The sequence below is a fragment of the Babylonia areolata genome, chromosome 34 (genome assembly GCF_041734735.1).
Source record: "Babylonia areolata isolate BAREFJ2019XMU chromosome 34, ASM4173473v1, whole genome shotgun sequence".
NCBI classification, from domain to species: domain Eukaryota; kingdom Metazoa; phylum Mollusca; class Gastropoda; order Neogastropoda; family Buccinidae; genus Babylonia; species Babylonia areolata.
This window is the reverse complement of record NC_134909.1, coordinates 19,724,125-19,741,114: the sequence shown is the minus strand read 5'-3', so window position 1 is coordinate 19,741,114 and position 16,990 is coordinate 19,724,125. Positions and strand designations below refer to the sequence as shown.

Genomic DNA, 16,990 nt, shown 5'->3' with positions numbered 1-16,990 from the left:
GGAAAAATCTCCACCCTTTACCCACCAGATGCACCGAGATTCGAACCCAGGAACCTCAGACTGAAAGTCCAGCGCTTTAACCATTCGGCTATTGCACCCGTCATGCACACAGTGACATATACACATGGACACACACACACGCACACACACACAGAACCCAAGCTGCAGATTTATGACTGCATGGGGTTAAGTGGATATGAATGTGAAGAATCAATAGTAGTATCTGTTGTCTGCCTGTGGTGTCCATTCTTCCACAGAAACTAAAAAAATAAACACTCATACACACACACACACACACACAGAGAAAAGAAATTATGACAGATGTAACGGAAATATAAGTTCATAAATATACAAAACCATACACGGGAATTGAAGATCACAACTGTTAAAACATTTACTCACAGCAACAGCATTAAAATCAGGAGATCAACACAAATTTGGTACAATCCTTTCTCTCTCTCACAGACATAAACATGATCAATATATCTAGCTACATCTTTCGAGTCTTTGAAATGTTTACAGCTCAAGTAAACCCTTTCGATCACTAAGGTCACCGTTTAATTAAGACAGCTAATGCTACTCTATAACTTAAAATACTTCATGTACTTTTAAAATACTGTCCATCTCACATATTGTATTCATAAACAAATGCAGCAAAGTATTCCAAACGGTCTCCACTGGAACTACTGTACATAGTTGGTTGTGTCCAACTATAACCATCAGACCGGTAGAGCAGGCAACTGCTGTTCGGACTATCTGGGCCAGAATTTGATTGAAATGAACAGCGTCTTGCCTGAGTTACACCCCCCTCTCTCGGCCAAGAGAGCTTCAGGACAGTCGGCATGTTGGGGATCTTCTTCTGCGTTCGTGGGCTGCAACTCCCACGTTCACTTGTATGCACATGAGTGGGCTTTTACGTGTATGACCGTTTTTACCCCACCATGTAGGCAGCCATACTCCGTTTTCTTCTGCTTGCATATACACACAAAGGGGGTTCAGGCACTAAGCAGGTCTGCACATATGTTGACCTGGGAGATCGGAAAAATCTCCACCCTTTACCCACCAGGCGCCATCACCGTGATTCGAACCCGGGACCCTCAGATTGACAGTCCAACGCTTTAACCACTCGGCTATTGCGCCAGTCGGCATGTTGGGGATGGTTCCCAAAGGCCAGCTAGCCCCCAAGGCTGCAGCTCAAAGAGCCAGTGTAATCCTTCCTCCAAGTCTTTGAGTTATAGTCCTTCACAAAAGACAAATGGTAAACGAACTGCTGTACCAAGAATCCTAATGGCAGACAAGATTGTATGTATGCGCATGTGTATCAAAAAAAAAAGAAAAAAAAAAGTCCCCTCTGCAAATGATGTGTTGAGGATCAGGGAAACGCCCTCCCACACAAACACGGTCATGCTTGTGTACATCAAGACTGTTCATTACTCACTATCTCCCACATCCGTTAAACATAATTCATTACACATTCTCCCTTGTGCATGCTACACACACACGTTATTACACAAAATCTCCCACATGCATGAAACACACATTCATTACACACAAATCTCCCACATCCATGAAATGCGTTCATTACACAGAATCTCTCACATCCATGCTACACACACATTCATTTTACACAATCTCCCACATCCATGAAATAAATGTGTCCATTACACACAATCTCCCACATCCATGCTAGACACACATTCATGGTACACAATCTCACACATCCATGAAACACACGCATTCATTACACATGCATTCATTACACACAATCTCCCACATCCATGAAACACGTTCATTACACACAATCTTCACATCCGCATATGCTACACACACCCCCCTTGATCATCACCCATATATCTATATATACAGAGAGAAAGAAAGTACACCCTGTCTCTCTCACACACCCCCAAATATACCACACACACACACACACAAGAGGTACACAACACAGGATAAACCCCCCAGTAAGCAGTCAACGATTCACATATCCTCTGTGCTCCACTTGTAGGCGTGTTCCTTGACGGCCTTCTGCTCGGACATCTTGGTGAAGATCTGTTTCTCAAAGCCGTTGGAGCGGTCCACGCCGTCCCAGCGATAGCCTGGCATGATGCCAAAGCGGTTTGGGGGCGGAGGGGGTCCCCGATAGCGAGGTTTCTCTGCAACAGAACGGGAGCAAAAAAGACTGAGATGATAACCTTGAATACTTTTTTTTACTTTTGACTCACCTGTGTAAACAAAGTGAGTCTGTGTTTTAATCCGGTGTTTGGTTGTCTGTGTGTGTGTGTGTGTGTGTGTGTGTCCGTGGTAAACTTTAACATTGACATTTTCTCTGCAAATACTTTGTCAGTTGACACCAAATTTGGCATAAAAATAGGAAAAATTCAGTTCTTTCCAGTCATCTTGTTTAAAACAATATTGCACCTCTGGGATGGGCACAGAAAAATTAAAAAATGAAGCCTAATTATATGCAAACTGCATTTACTGTTATATTTATATTTTTTGTAGTCTCTGAACTTGGCACTTTGATCTGATATTCTGACCCAACAACAAGAGCAGTCATTATTATCATTTTTTGTTCAAACAGGAACATGTTTTGCGAAGCATGGAAGTTTTATTTATTTTGCAAACATTTTGGTGCAGATAGTAAAAAAGGGAAATTACTCTGTAATTAATGCTAGGGGGCTTAAATTGCTTTAAACTGATCTTTCTCATCTTAAACATTACATTTTGAAATTATACTCAATACATAAAAAGCTTGGATTTTTTTTTTTTTTTTTTTAAAGTGTGTCACAAGTGAGTCTTGAAGGCCTTGCCTCTCTTGTCTGTTTTCGCACTTGGTAGGCTCTCTGCCTTTTAAGAAATCAGATTGGGGATAAAACATGCCTAATCAATTCACTGCTGTTGGTAAGCTGTTCAACCTGGCAAAAGTTTCGGGGCAGTGTGGTATTTTTGTAAAAGTTTACTGTGAACACACACACACACACACACACATGCACGCACACACACACACGCATGCAAGCATTCTTGGTCCTACTGTTTGTGGTGAAGCTCACCTGAGAAGACCAAACCAGGGATGAAAACCTTCCATAAACGAAACAATATGCGTATTTCCCAAACAAAAACCCATCACTTACACACACACACACATGAACACACACACACACACACCCAGACAGACACACACACACACACATTCTTATTACTCCTGTTTGTCATGTAGCTCACTTGAGAAAACCAAATCAGGGGTGAAAACCTATGAACGAAACAACATGCATTATACGTCCCAAACGATGAGCGCAATAGCTGAGTGGTTAAAGCGTTGGACTGTCAATCTGAGGGTCCCGGGTTCGAATCACGGTGACGGCGTCTGGTGGGTAAAGGTGGAGATTTTTAAGATCTCCCAGGTCAACATATGTGCAGACCTGCTAGTGCCTGAACCCCCTTCGTGTGTATATGCAAGCAGAAGATCAAATATGCACGTTAAAGATCCTGTAATCCATGTCAGCGTTTGGTGGGTTATGGAAACAAGAACATACTCAGCATGCACACCCCCAAAAACGGAGTATGGTTGCCAACATGGCGGGGTAAAAACGGTCATACACGTAAAAGCCCACTCGTGTGCATACGAGTGAACGCAGAAGAAGAAGAAGAAGAAGATACGTCCCAAACAAAACCCCATCAGTTTCAATTTCACTTTCTGAAGGAGGCGTCGCTGCGTTCGGACAAATCCATATGTGCTACACCACATCTGCTAGGCAGTTCCCTACCAGCAGCATAACCCAACGCGCTTGTCAGGCCTTGAGTGGCATGCTTATATACCTATGAGAATGGATTTCTCTTTGCATCATTTTGCCAGAGGACAACACTTTTGTTGCCATGCGTTCTTTTTCAGTGCGCCAAGTGCATGCTGCAAACGAGAACTCAGTTTATCGTTCTCATCTGAAAGACTAGACGCTCAGTTTGATTTTCCAGTCGAACTTGGGAGGAAGGGCGAGAGCGGGATTCGAACCCACACTCTCATGGACTCTCTGTATTGGCAGCTGAGTGTCTTAAAAAAAAAAAAAATCCATCACTTTCACACGCACACACACACACACACACACATGAATGCAAACACACACATACAACTCCCCCACACCCCCTCGACACACACACTCCCCAACACAACACACATGAACACAAACACACACCAACACTTGCTTGCACATACATATACAAACACACACACACGCATGAATACAAACACACACACACAAACACACACACATGAAAACACACCCACCCACCCACACACATACACCCCCCCTACCCTCCACCATCCCCCCCCCACTCCCTGACACACCCACCATTGCCAGTCACACACACTCCCCGACACAACACACATGAACACAAACACACACACACACACACACACAAACACTTGCTTGCACACACACATACAAACACACACACACGCATGAATACAAACGCACACACAGACACAAACACACACATGAAAACACACCCACCCACCCACACACATACACCCCCCCTACCCTCCACCCTCCCCCTCCCCCCCACTCCCTGACACACCCACCATTGCCAGTCACACACACACACACACTCCCCGACACAACACACATGAACACAAAAACACACACACACACACAAACACTTGCTTGCACACACACATACAAACACACACACACACACATGAATACAAACACACAAACACACACACCGACACACATGAAAACACGCCCACCCACCCACACACATACACCCCCCCTACCCTCACCCCTCACCCCCCCCTCACACTCCCTGACACACCCACCATTGCCAGTCACACACACTCCCCGACACAACACACATGAACACAAACACACACACACAAACACTTGCTTGCACACACACATACAAACACACACACATGCATGAATACAAACACACACACAGACACAAACACACACATGAAAACACACCCACCCACCCACACACATACACCCTCCCCTACCCTCCACCCCTCCTCCCCCGCCCCCCCACACTCCCTGACACACCCACCATTGCCAGTCACACACACTCCCCGACACAACACACATGAACACAAACACACAGACACACACACAAACACTTGCTTGCACACACACATACAAACACACACACACACACGCATGAATACAAACACACACACACAGACACAAACACACACACAGACACACATGAAAACACACCCACCCACCCACACACATACCCCCCCCCACCCTCCTACCCTCCTCCCACTCCACCCCCCACCCCACCCCCCTACACACACACACACACTCCCTGACCACACCCACCATTGCCAGTCTCCTCCTTCTTGCCCTTCTTCTTCTTGAGGAACATGGCCATAGGGTCCCCCTCCCTGTCCAGGTCGCGCATGATCTGATCCAGATCCTCGTCGTCCTTGTAGCGCGCCAGCGGCTTGGACGCTTCGTGCAGGTAGTCCTGCGCCGCCTGCTCCCGCAGCTCCTTCTGCTTCAGTCTGGGGGGAGGGGAGAAGGGAGAAGGATTGGTGATGGTGAAGGATACGGATACTTATACAAACGCCTATCCTCCGGTCAGAGACCAAGCTCTTAGCGCTGTACATAGTCATACGTTGATATGGATACTTATACTACCCCTATCCTCCGTAGGATCAAGCTCTAAGTGCTGTACAAACACGGAGTCACTGATTTATATGGATACTTATAGACAGCCTCTATTATTCGATTGGAGACCAAGCTCTGAGCGCTTTACAAACACAGGGTCATTTGCACAACAGGCTGCCTCCTCCCTGGGTAGAGCCGACTGACGGCTGCCACTGGGCGCTCATCATTCGTTTCCTGTGTCATTCAATCAGATTTCAATGCACGCACTCGTACACACTCAGGCATACGACGTGGGAATGAAAGAGGTGAGGGGGAAAAAATATAAAAGACTAAAAATAAAACTGATCAACTGAAAAACAAACAACAACACGGAATACAATACGGAATACTTTATTGTCTCCAACAGGAGAAAGTTTATTTGAGGTGTTAAACCCATAAACAATGCATAATGTGAATCACACTGATTCAAAATGAATACATGCTCAGACTTGCAAACACTAACACACACACACAAACACACACACACAGAGTGACACACACACACACACACACACACACACACAGAACACTCACACACACACATTCAGACAGACACCAAAGCAACACAGGAACTACCCCTGTCTCACTCCTGGTACTTCTTATCCCCGTCCCCCCCCTACCCCTCGCCTCCACCCCAACACACAGGCACAAGTACACACCCACCCCACACCACACCCACACACACACCAACAAAGCAACACAGGACTTACCCCTGTCCACACTCCTGGTACTTCTTACCCCCCCCCCTCCCCTCCCCACCCCTCACCCCCACCCCAACACAAAGGCACAAATACACACCCACCCACACACCAACACAGGACTTACCCCTGTCCCCACTCCTGGTTCTTATCCCCCCCTCCCATCCCCACCCCTCACCCCCACCCCAACACAAAGGCACAAGTACACACCCACCCCACACCCACACACACACCAACACAAGACTTACCCCTGTCCCCACTCCTGATACTACTTACCCCCCCACCCCTCGCCCCCACCCCAACACAAAGGCACAAGTACACACCCACACACCAACAAAGCAAAACAGGAACTACCCCTCTCCCCACTCCTGATACTACTTACCCCTCCCCCCCGGCCTCCACCCCAACACAAAGGCACAAGTACACACCCACCCCACACCCACACACACACACCAACACAAGACTTACCCCTGTCCCCACTCCTGGTTCTTATCCACCCCTCCCATCCCCACCCCTCGCCTCCACCCCAACACAAAGGCACAAGTACACACCCACCCCACACCCACACACACACCCACCAACAAAGCAACACAGGACTTATCCCTGTCCACACTCCTGGTACTTCTTACCCCCCCCCACCCCCTTCCCCTCACCCAAACACAAAGGCACAAGTACATATCCACACCCACCCACACACACCAACAAGGCAACACAAGACTTACCCCTGTCCACACTCCTGGTACTTCTTACCCCCCCCCCAACCCCTCACCTCCACCCCAACACACAGGCACAAGTACACACCCACCCCACACCACACCCACCCACACACACCAACAAAGCAACACAGGACTTACCCCTGTCCCCACTCCTGGTACTTCTTACTCCCCTCGCCCTCCCTACCCCTCGCCTCCACCCCAACACACAGGCACAAGTACACACCCACCCCACACCCACCCACCCACACACCAACAAAGCAACACAGGACTTACCCCTGTCTCACTCCTGGTACTTCTTACCCCCCCCCCACCCCTCCCCTCCCCACCCCTCACCCCCACCCCAACACACAGGCACAAGTACACACCCACACCCACCAACAAAGCAACACAGGACTTACCCCTGTCCCCACTCCTGGTTCTTACCCCCCCCACCCCTCCCCTCCCCACCCTCGCCTCCACCCCAACACAAAGGCACAAGTACACACCCACCCCACACCCACCCACACCCATCAACAAAGCAACACAGGACTTGCCCCTGTCCACACTCCTGGTTCTTCTTAGCCCCCCTCAACCCCCTCCCAACTCCTCACCTCCACACCTACACACAGGCACAAGCACACACCCACCCCACACCCACACACACACCAACACAGGACTTACCCCTGTCCCCACTCCTGGTTCTTATCCCCCCCTCCCATCCCCACCCCTTGCCCCCACCCCAACACAAAGGCACAAGTACACACCCACCCCACACCCACACACACACCCACCAACAAAGCAACACAGGACTTACCCCTGTCCACACTCCTGGTACTTCTTATCCCCGCCCCCCCCTACCCCTCGCCCCCACCCCAACACAAAGGCACAAGTACACACCCACCCTACACCACACCCACCCACCCACACCCACACCAACAAAGCAACACAGGACTTACCCCTGTCCACACTCCTGGTACTTCTTACCCCCCCACCCCCTCCCCACCCCTCGCCCCCACCCCAACACGAAGGTACCAGTACACATCCACCCCACCCCACACCCACACACACCAACAAAGCAACACAGGGCTTACCCCTGTCCCCACTCCTGATACTACTTACCCCCCCCCCCCTCCCCACCCCTCGCCTCCACCCCAACACACAGGCACAAGTACACACCCACCCCACACCCACCCACACCAACAAAGCAACACAGGACTTACCCCTGTCCACACTCCTGGTACTTCTTACCCCCCCTCCCCCCAACCCCTCGCCTCCACCCCAACACAAAGGCACAAGTACCCCCGAAAACGGAGTATGGCTGCCTACATGGCGGGGTAAAAACGGTCATACACGTAAAAGCCCACTCGTGTGCATACGAGTGAACGTGGGAGTTGCAGCCCACGAACGCAGAAGAAGAAGAAGAAGAAGAAAAAGGCACAAGTACACACCCACCCCACACCCACACCCACACACCCACCAACAAAGCAACACAGGACTTACCCCTGTCCCCACTCCTGGTACTTCTTGTCCTCCTCTTCCTTCCTCTTCGCCTTCTCCTCTTCCTCCTTCTGTTCTGCGGCCAGGTTTCGCTTCTTGCCCGACGACCTGTCGCGGAACACCGTTTTGGCGTCACGCCCCAGCGCTTCCTTGTCGATCTGCACAGTACAGTTTCAGTTTCAGTTTCAGCAGCTCAAGGAGGCGTCACTGCGTTCGGACAAATCCATATACACGCTACACCACATCTGCCAAGCAGATGCCTGACCAGCAGTGTAACCCAACGCGCTTAGTCAGGCCTTGAAAAAAAGAAAAAGAAAAAGAAAAAAAAGGTGCATAAATAATAGATAGGCGTACATAAATAAGTAAATAAATAAATAAATAATAATTATAATATTAAAAAGGTAGTAATAATATTAATAATAAAAAATAAATAAATAAATAACAGCGTATCGTGATGCACTGACTTCAAATGATTTCTTTTATTATTTTTTTTTGCCTGCTGAAAGAAATTCTGTATCAACACCATACTGAGGTATTCTGTGTTCTTTGTTATTTATCATTATGCCTCGCATATCTTTACATTCATGTGACCGTGACTGCAAATATTTTGACACACTGTCATTCGGATGAGACGATAAACCGAGGTCCCGTGTGCAGCATGTACTTAGTGCACGTAAAAGAACCCACGGCAACAAAAGGGTTGTTTCTGGCAAAATTCTGAAGAAAAATCCACTTCGATAGGAAAAAACAAATAAAACTGCACGCAGGAAAAAATACCAAAAAAATGGGTGGTGCTGTAGTGTAGCGACGCGCTCTCCCTGGGGAGAGCAGCCCGAATTTCACACAGAGAAATCTGTTGTGATAAAAAGAAATACAATACAAATACAACAATGAACTGATATGGAGAAACAGGGTTACTATGTCGACATCCTTGCTGCACACTGGACCGACTGGAAATATGATCACTAAGTATGACGCAAGTTTTGTTGTTTTATAGAAAATGTTCTTATCCAAAGGCTTTCTATTTTCAGGACAGAATTTATCCTTTGTCTCAGAAGAATTAAAAAAAAAGAAAAGAAAGAAAAGAAAAAAAAAGAATATAGACAGAGCTGTGTTTTCTGATTTTATGCAACAGCATAACACAAGAAAAGAAACTGGCAGACTCCTGCAAAAGTCATTCTTCTTGAGCCTGTTAAATAAAATATAAATAATGTTGATCCAGTGCCAGCTACGCTGGACAGGACATGTTGTCTGCATGACAGACAGCAGTATCCCGAAGATGCTTTTGTATGGCCACTGTGAACTTGGAAGACCCTGCAAGCGCTTCAAGGACACCTTGAAGACAAACCTCAAAGCCTGTGACATAGACATCGCTTCCTGGGAAACTGATGCCCTTGACTGCTGTCGCTGGAGGATGCTGTGCTCTAGTGGCATAAAGACATTTGAAAACATGAGAACGCTGGCCATTAAGGAGAAGTGTGAGTGAAGAAAGCAGGGTTCAACTTCTGGAGACGTTTTCCCTTCCAACACCTGTGGGAAGTGCTGCGCATCCAGAATTGGCCTCTTCTACCACATGAGGACACACACCGACGGATAAGCCTGCCTGCCAACTCATCCGTCGGACCGATGGGAGACTCCATCAATGCTCATTGGCCACAGCAGATAATAAGACCTATAAAATCTTTGAGTACTACTCAAGTGAAACCAAATCCCAAGTAATGGGATAACATGTGGTCCTGAAAGATGTGTTACTACTCAAGTTTAGTACAGTTACCTAGTTTAGAATATAGAAGACTGCGTGGTGATTTAACAGAGATGTATAAAATGTCACATGGATTATATGACAGCAGAACTATAAACTCTTTGTTTACATTGAATGAGAACAGTGCCACAAGAGGCCATTCCTACAAACTATTAAAAGTTTCAGTAAAAACTTCCAGATTTGCACATTTCTTTACTAACAGAGTAACAAATGTTTGGAATAATTTGTCACAAGACGTTGTTTCCGCAGGAACAGTGAATACATTTAAAAATTATCTTGATATTCATTTAAAAAATTTTAAATACAAAACTCATTTACATATTTATTGATTTTTCAAGCATTGCGCACTCAATGTTGAAAAATGCACCAGATATATGTGGGGACTCTCTTTTTCTTCCCCACTTCAAGCGGGCAAAAGGCCTTGTCAGGCCTGCACGCCTTGATATTGATATGATATGATATAATTATCATTTAACTTGGATTCACAAGTAAATGAATCAGGTGTGACTATGTATTTTGAATGTTTATGCAATTACAACTTACACATCATAGTGTGAGGTAATGTGTGCATATATCATGTGTGAGTGTGTGCACAGGTGTGTCGTAGTAAGTAGTAGTACTGGAAGTAGTATTTCATATTTAATGTCCTTTCATATATGTGATAGACAAATAGGCGTGCGTGCGTATGTGTGTGTGTGTGAATGTATACATGTGTGTTGCTGCATGTGTACTTGTGTTATTACACCTACCAATTCATCAACTGTAAACAAACAAGTTCACAGAAGAATGAAAGAAGCACAACAGAATGACATTTAACACAAACAAACATACTATACACAGTCAAAAAAAAAGTGCACACACAATATACAACTGCCAATAACAAACAACATAAAATAAACATGCAAGCCAACATACACACATACTCATATATCTATGACTCAACAAACTGCAAAGACATAAAACACACACAGACACGTACACACACACTGATGCACATACATACACATACACACAGCCACTCACACACACACACACACACACACACACATGTATGAATGCTGAACATGTGTACATGCTCATACAGAAGTAAACACAGTTTTCTTTTCTTCTGTGTACAACAGCTATGAAACCCACAAGTGGGCTTTACATCATTAACAAGTGTCCAAAAGAAACCTATCAAAACAACAACACAAAGCTCTCACAGAATTTTCCACTGACCTTAGAAAACATCATCTCCTCCTTCTTCCTCATCTTCTCTGCCTCCATTTTCATCTCTGCCGCTGACGACAGGCCTGCTTTCGCTCCTCCCAGAGTCCTCTCGGGACGGGCGTCGTTTTCCTGATTTTTATTGGACCGTCTTGGCGGAGAGAGGTCGCCGTCCTTGTCCAGCTTCCTTTTTCGAGGCGGGGACTGGTCTGATCCGCTGTCGCGTCTCTTCCGTCGGGGCGGAGACTGGTCGGAGTCTCCTCCTTTGCCCCCTGTTCTCTTCCTGGGAGGCGATTGGTCAGAATCGCTGTCATGCCTTCTTTTCCTGGGAGGCGATTGGTCGGAATCGCTGTCATGCCTTTTTCCCCTCGGCGGGGACTGGTCGGAGTCACTGTCGTGTCTTTTCTTCTTTCTGGCAGGCGACTGGTCGGTTTCTTTGCCTTTGGGCTGTCTTCTTGGTGGGGATTGGTCCGAGTCGCTGTTGTGTCTTTTGTGTCTGGGCGAAGGCTGGTCAGTTTCTTTGGATTTAGCCTGTCTCCGTGGTGGGGACTGGTCTGAGCCACTCTCGTGTCTTTTCCGCCTGGGAGGTGACTGCTTCGTTTGTTTGGATTTACCCTGTCTCCGTGGTGGGGATTGGTCAGAGTCACTGTTGTGTCCTTGTCTTCTTGGAGGTGATTGGTCAGAGCCGCCGCCAGGTTTCCTTCGTGCAGGAGACTGATCCGAGTCACTGTTGTGCCGTTTCCGCCTTGCTTTTGCGCCGGCGTGAGGCGACCGTGACTGTCCGGGGCTGGCTCTCAGCTCTTTACTTTTACGAGGAACGTCAGCGTCTGAATCGCTGTCGTGACGCTTTCTTCTCACGGGAGAGGGATCCGAGTCAGAATCATGCCGCCGATTCTTTGGCGCGGACTTGGCAGCATCTGAATCTGAATCGTGTCGCTTTCGGCGTGGAGGGGAGGCATCTGAATCAGAGCTGTGGTGTCGGTGGGGGCTTTTGTTTGATCTGGCTCCGGATGCTATCACTCCATAATCTTTTGCAGCTGTATCTGTAAAAAATACATAGATAGATAGATTGATGAGTAAATAAAAAGTGAACGACGGGACTGGTACAAATAAGAGTACAAACTACAGTAGTGAAAACGGGACAATTTATTATTGGACAAGACCAAATATCATTTTCTCTGTTTATGAACTACATCGCAGTTTACTTTGTCCTCAAGGCCTGATCGGCTCACTGGGTTTATGCAAGGGTAAGGCATCCGCTCTTCGTTTTTTCCATTATCTATTTTAATAGACGTGGTGGAGCGATTATGGATAAGATGCACATTTTGACACCTTCTTGCCGGGCGCAATAGCCGAGTGGTTAAAGCGTTGGACTGTCAATCTGAGGGTCCTGGGTTCGAATCACGGTGATGGCGCCTGGTGGGTAAAGGGTGGAGATTTTTACGATCTCCCAGGTCAACATATGTGCAGACCTGCTAGTGCCTGAACCTCCTTCGTGTGTATATGCAAGCAGAAGATCAAATACGCATGTTAAAGATCCTGTAATCCATGTCAGCGTTTGGTGGGTTATGGAAACAAGAACATACCTAGCATGCACACCCCTGAAAACGGAGTATGGCTGCCTACATGGCGGGGTAAAAACGGTCATACACGTAAAAGCCCACTCGTGTGCATACGAGTGAAGGTGGGAGTTGCAGCCCACGAACGCAGAAGAAGAAGAAGACACCTCCTAGAAACTGAAACTTGTTTTTTTGTCTGTTGCATACTGTTTTTTTCATTATTACATACAATGTTTACACACTTTTGTCCCGTCACATAACATTGTCCGTATATGAAAATCTTAAGTTCATCTCAAAGGGGAGAACTTACCAACTGAGATTCAGAGCAAATCTTTCCGTGCCTCCCCTCCCCCATCCCAACACACACATCACTTTCCCTGCCTCCTCACTATGGTTCATGCCCTGTTACTAGTAATAGTGATGTAACTCCTAAAGGCATTAGAAAAATTGATTCCCCACCCCCCCACCCCCCTCCAGGCTTTCTCCAAAAATTCCTGTTTTGGTGCAACTTAGAATTCTTTATACACACACACACACGCTATAAACGGCATCCACCCCCCCCCCCCTTTTTTTTTGTACATAAATAATCTTTTCCACTAAGTTCCACACCTATTTACTATTGTCATTTACTCAAGGTCCACTTGAGTGGAAGAGGAAAGTTCTCACTCCCTCGTGACTTGTCACACTTTCTCCCTCTGTGAATGTCGCAGTCTTTGCTTCTTCACGATGGCACTATCTTATTTGCAGTCTTTAATTTACAACAAATGAAACAAGAACGCATACATTATTTTACGTATTTTATATTGGCTGAAAATTAAAGAAAAAAAAACAAACAACTTGTTTATCAATCACAAACAACATACCTACTCATCATAAATCACCATAGAGTGTTTCTTAACTATACTGTCACTGTCAGAATATATGCGTCCAACGAAAATAGATTTGACACATGCCTTGACGGGCGCAACAGCCGAGTGGTTAAAGCGTTGGACTTTCAATCTGAGGGTCCCGGGCTCGAATCACGGTGACGGCACTTGATGGGTAAAGGGTGGAGATTTTTATGATCTCCCAGGTCAAGATATGTGCAGACCTGCTAGTGCCTGAACCCCCTTCGTGTGTAAATGCATGCAGAAGATCAAAAACGCACGTTAAAGATCCTGTAATCCATGTCAGCGTTCAGTGGGTTATGGAAACAAAAACATAACCAGCATGCACACCCCCGAAAATGGAGCATGGCTGCCTACATGGCGGGGTAAAAACGGTCATGCACGTAAAAGCCCACTCGTGTACATGCGAGTGTACGTGGGAGTTGCAGCCCACGAAAGCAGAAGAAGAAGAAGAAGAAGAAGAAGAAGAAAGACACATGCCTCTAGTCTCTCGGTTCCTATACCACCTTAGAAAATCCCCTTTCGCCCTCCATCCTCACCATCTTTCTCTTTGTCTTTGCCAACCACTTTCCAGCGCTGGTCTTTGCGATAAGCTTCCAGTCGCTTGACGTGTTCGGGTCGCTCGTCCACCACCTCTGCCACAGTGGGTGCCTCGTCCTCAGGATCATCCTCTTTGTCGTTTTGTGATCCCGAAGGAATGGCGTTAATGTCCACGTCATCATCGATGATCCGCACACTGTCAGAATACTTTCAAAACTTAATCTTAAACTAAAGTTGTAAAACACTAACATTAATGCATGACATGATATCATTACCAAAACTTCAAGTAAGGCTCATACATGACCAAGATTTTATGGTAAAAGAAAACAGAAAAATAAAAGTAGTATCATGTATTACTAATAACTGTAGAGTTGCAGAACTGTAGAACACCTAAACACAGCAGAATTTAAAAGTTAAAGTAAAACTAAAATGGCTACTAAATCAATAAATAAGGTAAACCATTTCTTATGGAGTCTTGCTTTCTGTTCTTTTGATCAGGATGAGAATAAACTGAAAATAATGATACCAATTTATAACTGCAATTTTTGAAGGAGCTTCTAAAGAAAATAATAAGTATATATTTTTTAATACAGATTAAGAGAAAGATTCAATCCCAGAAGAGGAACGCAAAATCACAGAGTGTTTTTAATGCAAATTTTTATCATGTCATAATACAAGAAACAGTCTACTATTTCCAGAATCAATCAGAGGTCAATTGGAAAGAAAATCAAGGAATTTAGTGATTTACCTGTTTTTTTTTTAAAGTCTTTTCTCATTCATTGTGTTTCTATTCTGATCAATTCGCTAGGCCTAAGCACTGCCAACAAATCGCAACTTCCAGAAACTGTAAACTTAATTTACCAAATTACTGTGATGGTGACTGTGCAGTGTTCTTGCTTCTCTCTCTTTTCCATCCTTCCCTCACTGCCTCCCTCACTGTGGTCATGTGAGGGAGTGCTCCTTCACTTATGGGTTTGAATGCGGTGTATTCTGATGAAGAAAGGACTTATTTGATGATGTCTTAAAACAGAGCTCTGTCAAATTTCTGTCCCTCTCTTATAATGATCCTGAAGGCAAATTTCTGTGCACTGTGTGTTTCAGACATTGAAGGAAATGACTGACTGATTGATTGATTAAATTATAAGATTGATTAACTTGATTAAATGTCAAGTGACGATTCTTACTTGATTTACGGCAGAAAATTGAGAAGTGAATGACTGAAAACGGGCAAATGTGTATTTTATTTCTGACTGACCTTTCCTTGGATTTCAATATTAAGGAATCTTGTGTTTAAAAAGGTTACACCTGTCTCCTACGATCTGATCATGAAAGACATTAGTAATGCATCTTTTTTTTTTTCAAAATCACTCACACACACAGTGATACACACACGCACACACAATCACACACACACACACTCTCTCTCTCCTGAATGAGAGTGGCAGACACGATCTCTCTCTCTCTCTCTCTCTCATGAATGTTCTCACTTCATCTGGTTAGTGCTGTTAAGAGTGCTTTAACACCTTTTTCTCATATCCTTCACATCTAAGACATTCTACTGGACAAGGTACTTAATCCAATATAATCATAAATGAAACACACAATGACTGTGGCGCACGTGCACACACACACACACAGTGACACACACACACTAACACAACAAAGGCCACGTGGACAGCAAAATCACGACAATGCTCATTCATAATTAAAATAGAAATCTTTAACCGATGAAATTTATGCCACCACTCTCTCTTCCCAAAGCAATAATCAGAATTTTCAGCGTGGTGTAAATGTAAGCGAATGATAACGTCGCAGGTTATACGTTTAGGTTGCGGTCACTCCGTGGAAGGGTTATTTTCGGTTTCGAATGATTGACTTGATATTTCATAAAATATGTTAACGAACAGAAGTAAATCAAGACCATAAATATGTGAATCTTACTTCGATTTCTTCACAGCTTTAACCTTCTTCTTCTTTTTCTTTTCCTTGTTTGTATCGCCTGACAAATACCGCTTCAGATATTCTTCTTTGCTGATCGCAGCCATTTTGTGCATAAACATCAAATGTTCCGGAAACCTCAAATTGCACAAAACGTTCATGAACCAACAAAGTAAGAATATTGCAAAAAGAACGAATGACTATAAACAAAGCATCTGCACGGGACTTTTCAAAATGAGAAAAATGAACATAATCTTCCCTTTATGTTCTGAGTTCAAACAAGTCTTTTAATGAACAATATTAGAACGCCAAATAACAAAAGGAAATTGAAAATATAGTTGTGTCGCATATCTTTAACATCTCATTTGTGTACATGCGTGCGTGCATGTGTACGGGAACGCACGCGCATGCATGAAGTGTGTGTGTACGTGTGTGTGTGTGTTTGTGTGCGCGCGCGCGCACGCGCGTGTGTCCGCGCACGCGCGTGTGCATGTATGAGAACATGCCAATACGAAAAACATAATAACCTGACACCTCGTAACTTCTGTTTTTATAATAACAGGTTC

The 16,990-nt window shown here is 45.4% G+C and overlaps 1 protein-coding gene across 1 annotated transcript; it reads right to left on the bottom strand.

Annotated features, from left to right (window-relative positions):
* Window positions 1-348: 348 nt before the first annotated feature.
* Window positions 349-16,545, bottom strand: LOC143277415 (uncharacterized). The gene is made up of 6 exons (XM_076582215.1): window positions 16,428-16,545; window positions 14,486-14,682; window positions 11,513-12,543; window positions 8,536-8,690; window positions 5,313-5,497; window positions 349-2,153 (listed from the first exon to the last, which is right to left on the bottom strand). Exons 1-6 carry the CDS (start codon window positions 16,538-16,540, stop codon window positions 1,978-1,980), a joined length of 1,857 nt encoding a protein of 618 aa, XP_076438330.1. The 5' UTR covers window positions 16,541-16,545; the 3' UTR covers window positions 349-1,977.
* Window positions 16,546-16,990: the final 445 nt, after the last annotated feature.

Coding starts and splice junctions, on each gene's coding strand:
- LOC143277415 (XM_076582215.1), bottom strand. CDS start 16,540: ATGCACAAAATGGCTGCGATCAGCAAAGAAGAATATCTGAAGCGGTAT. Junction 5,498..8,535: donor TACCAGGAGTGGGGACAGGG/GTAAGTCCTGTG, acceptor CCCTCCCCCCAG/ACTGAAGCAGAAGGAGCTGC. Junction 2,154..5,312: donor GAAGGAGGAGACTGGCAATG/GTGGGTGTGGTC, acceptor GTTCTGTTGCAG/AGAAACCTCGCTATCGGGGA.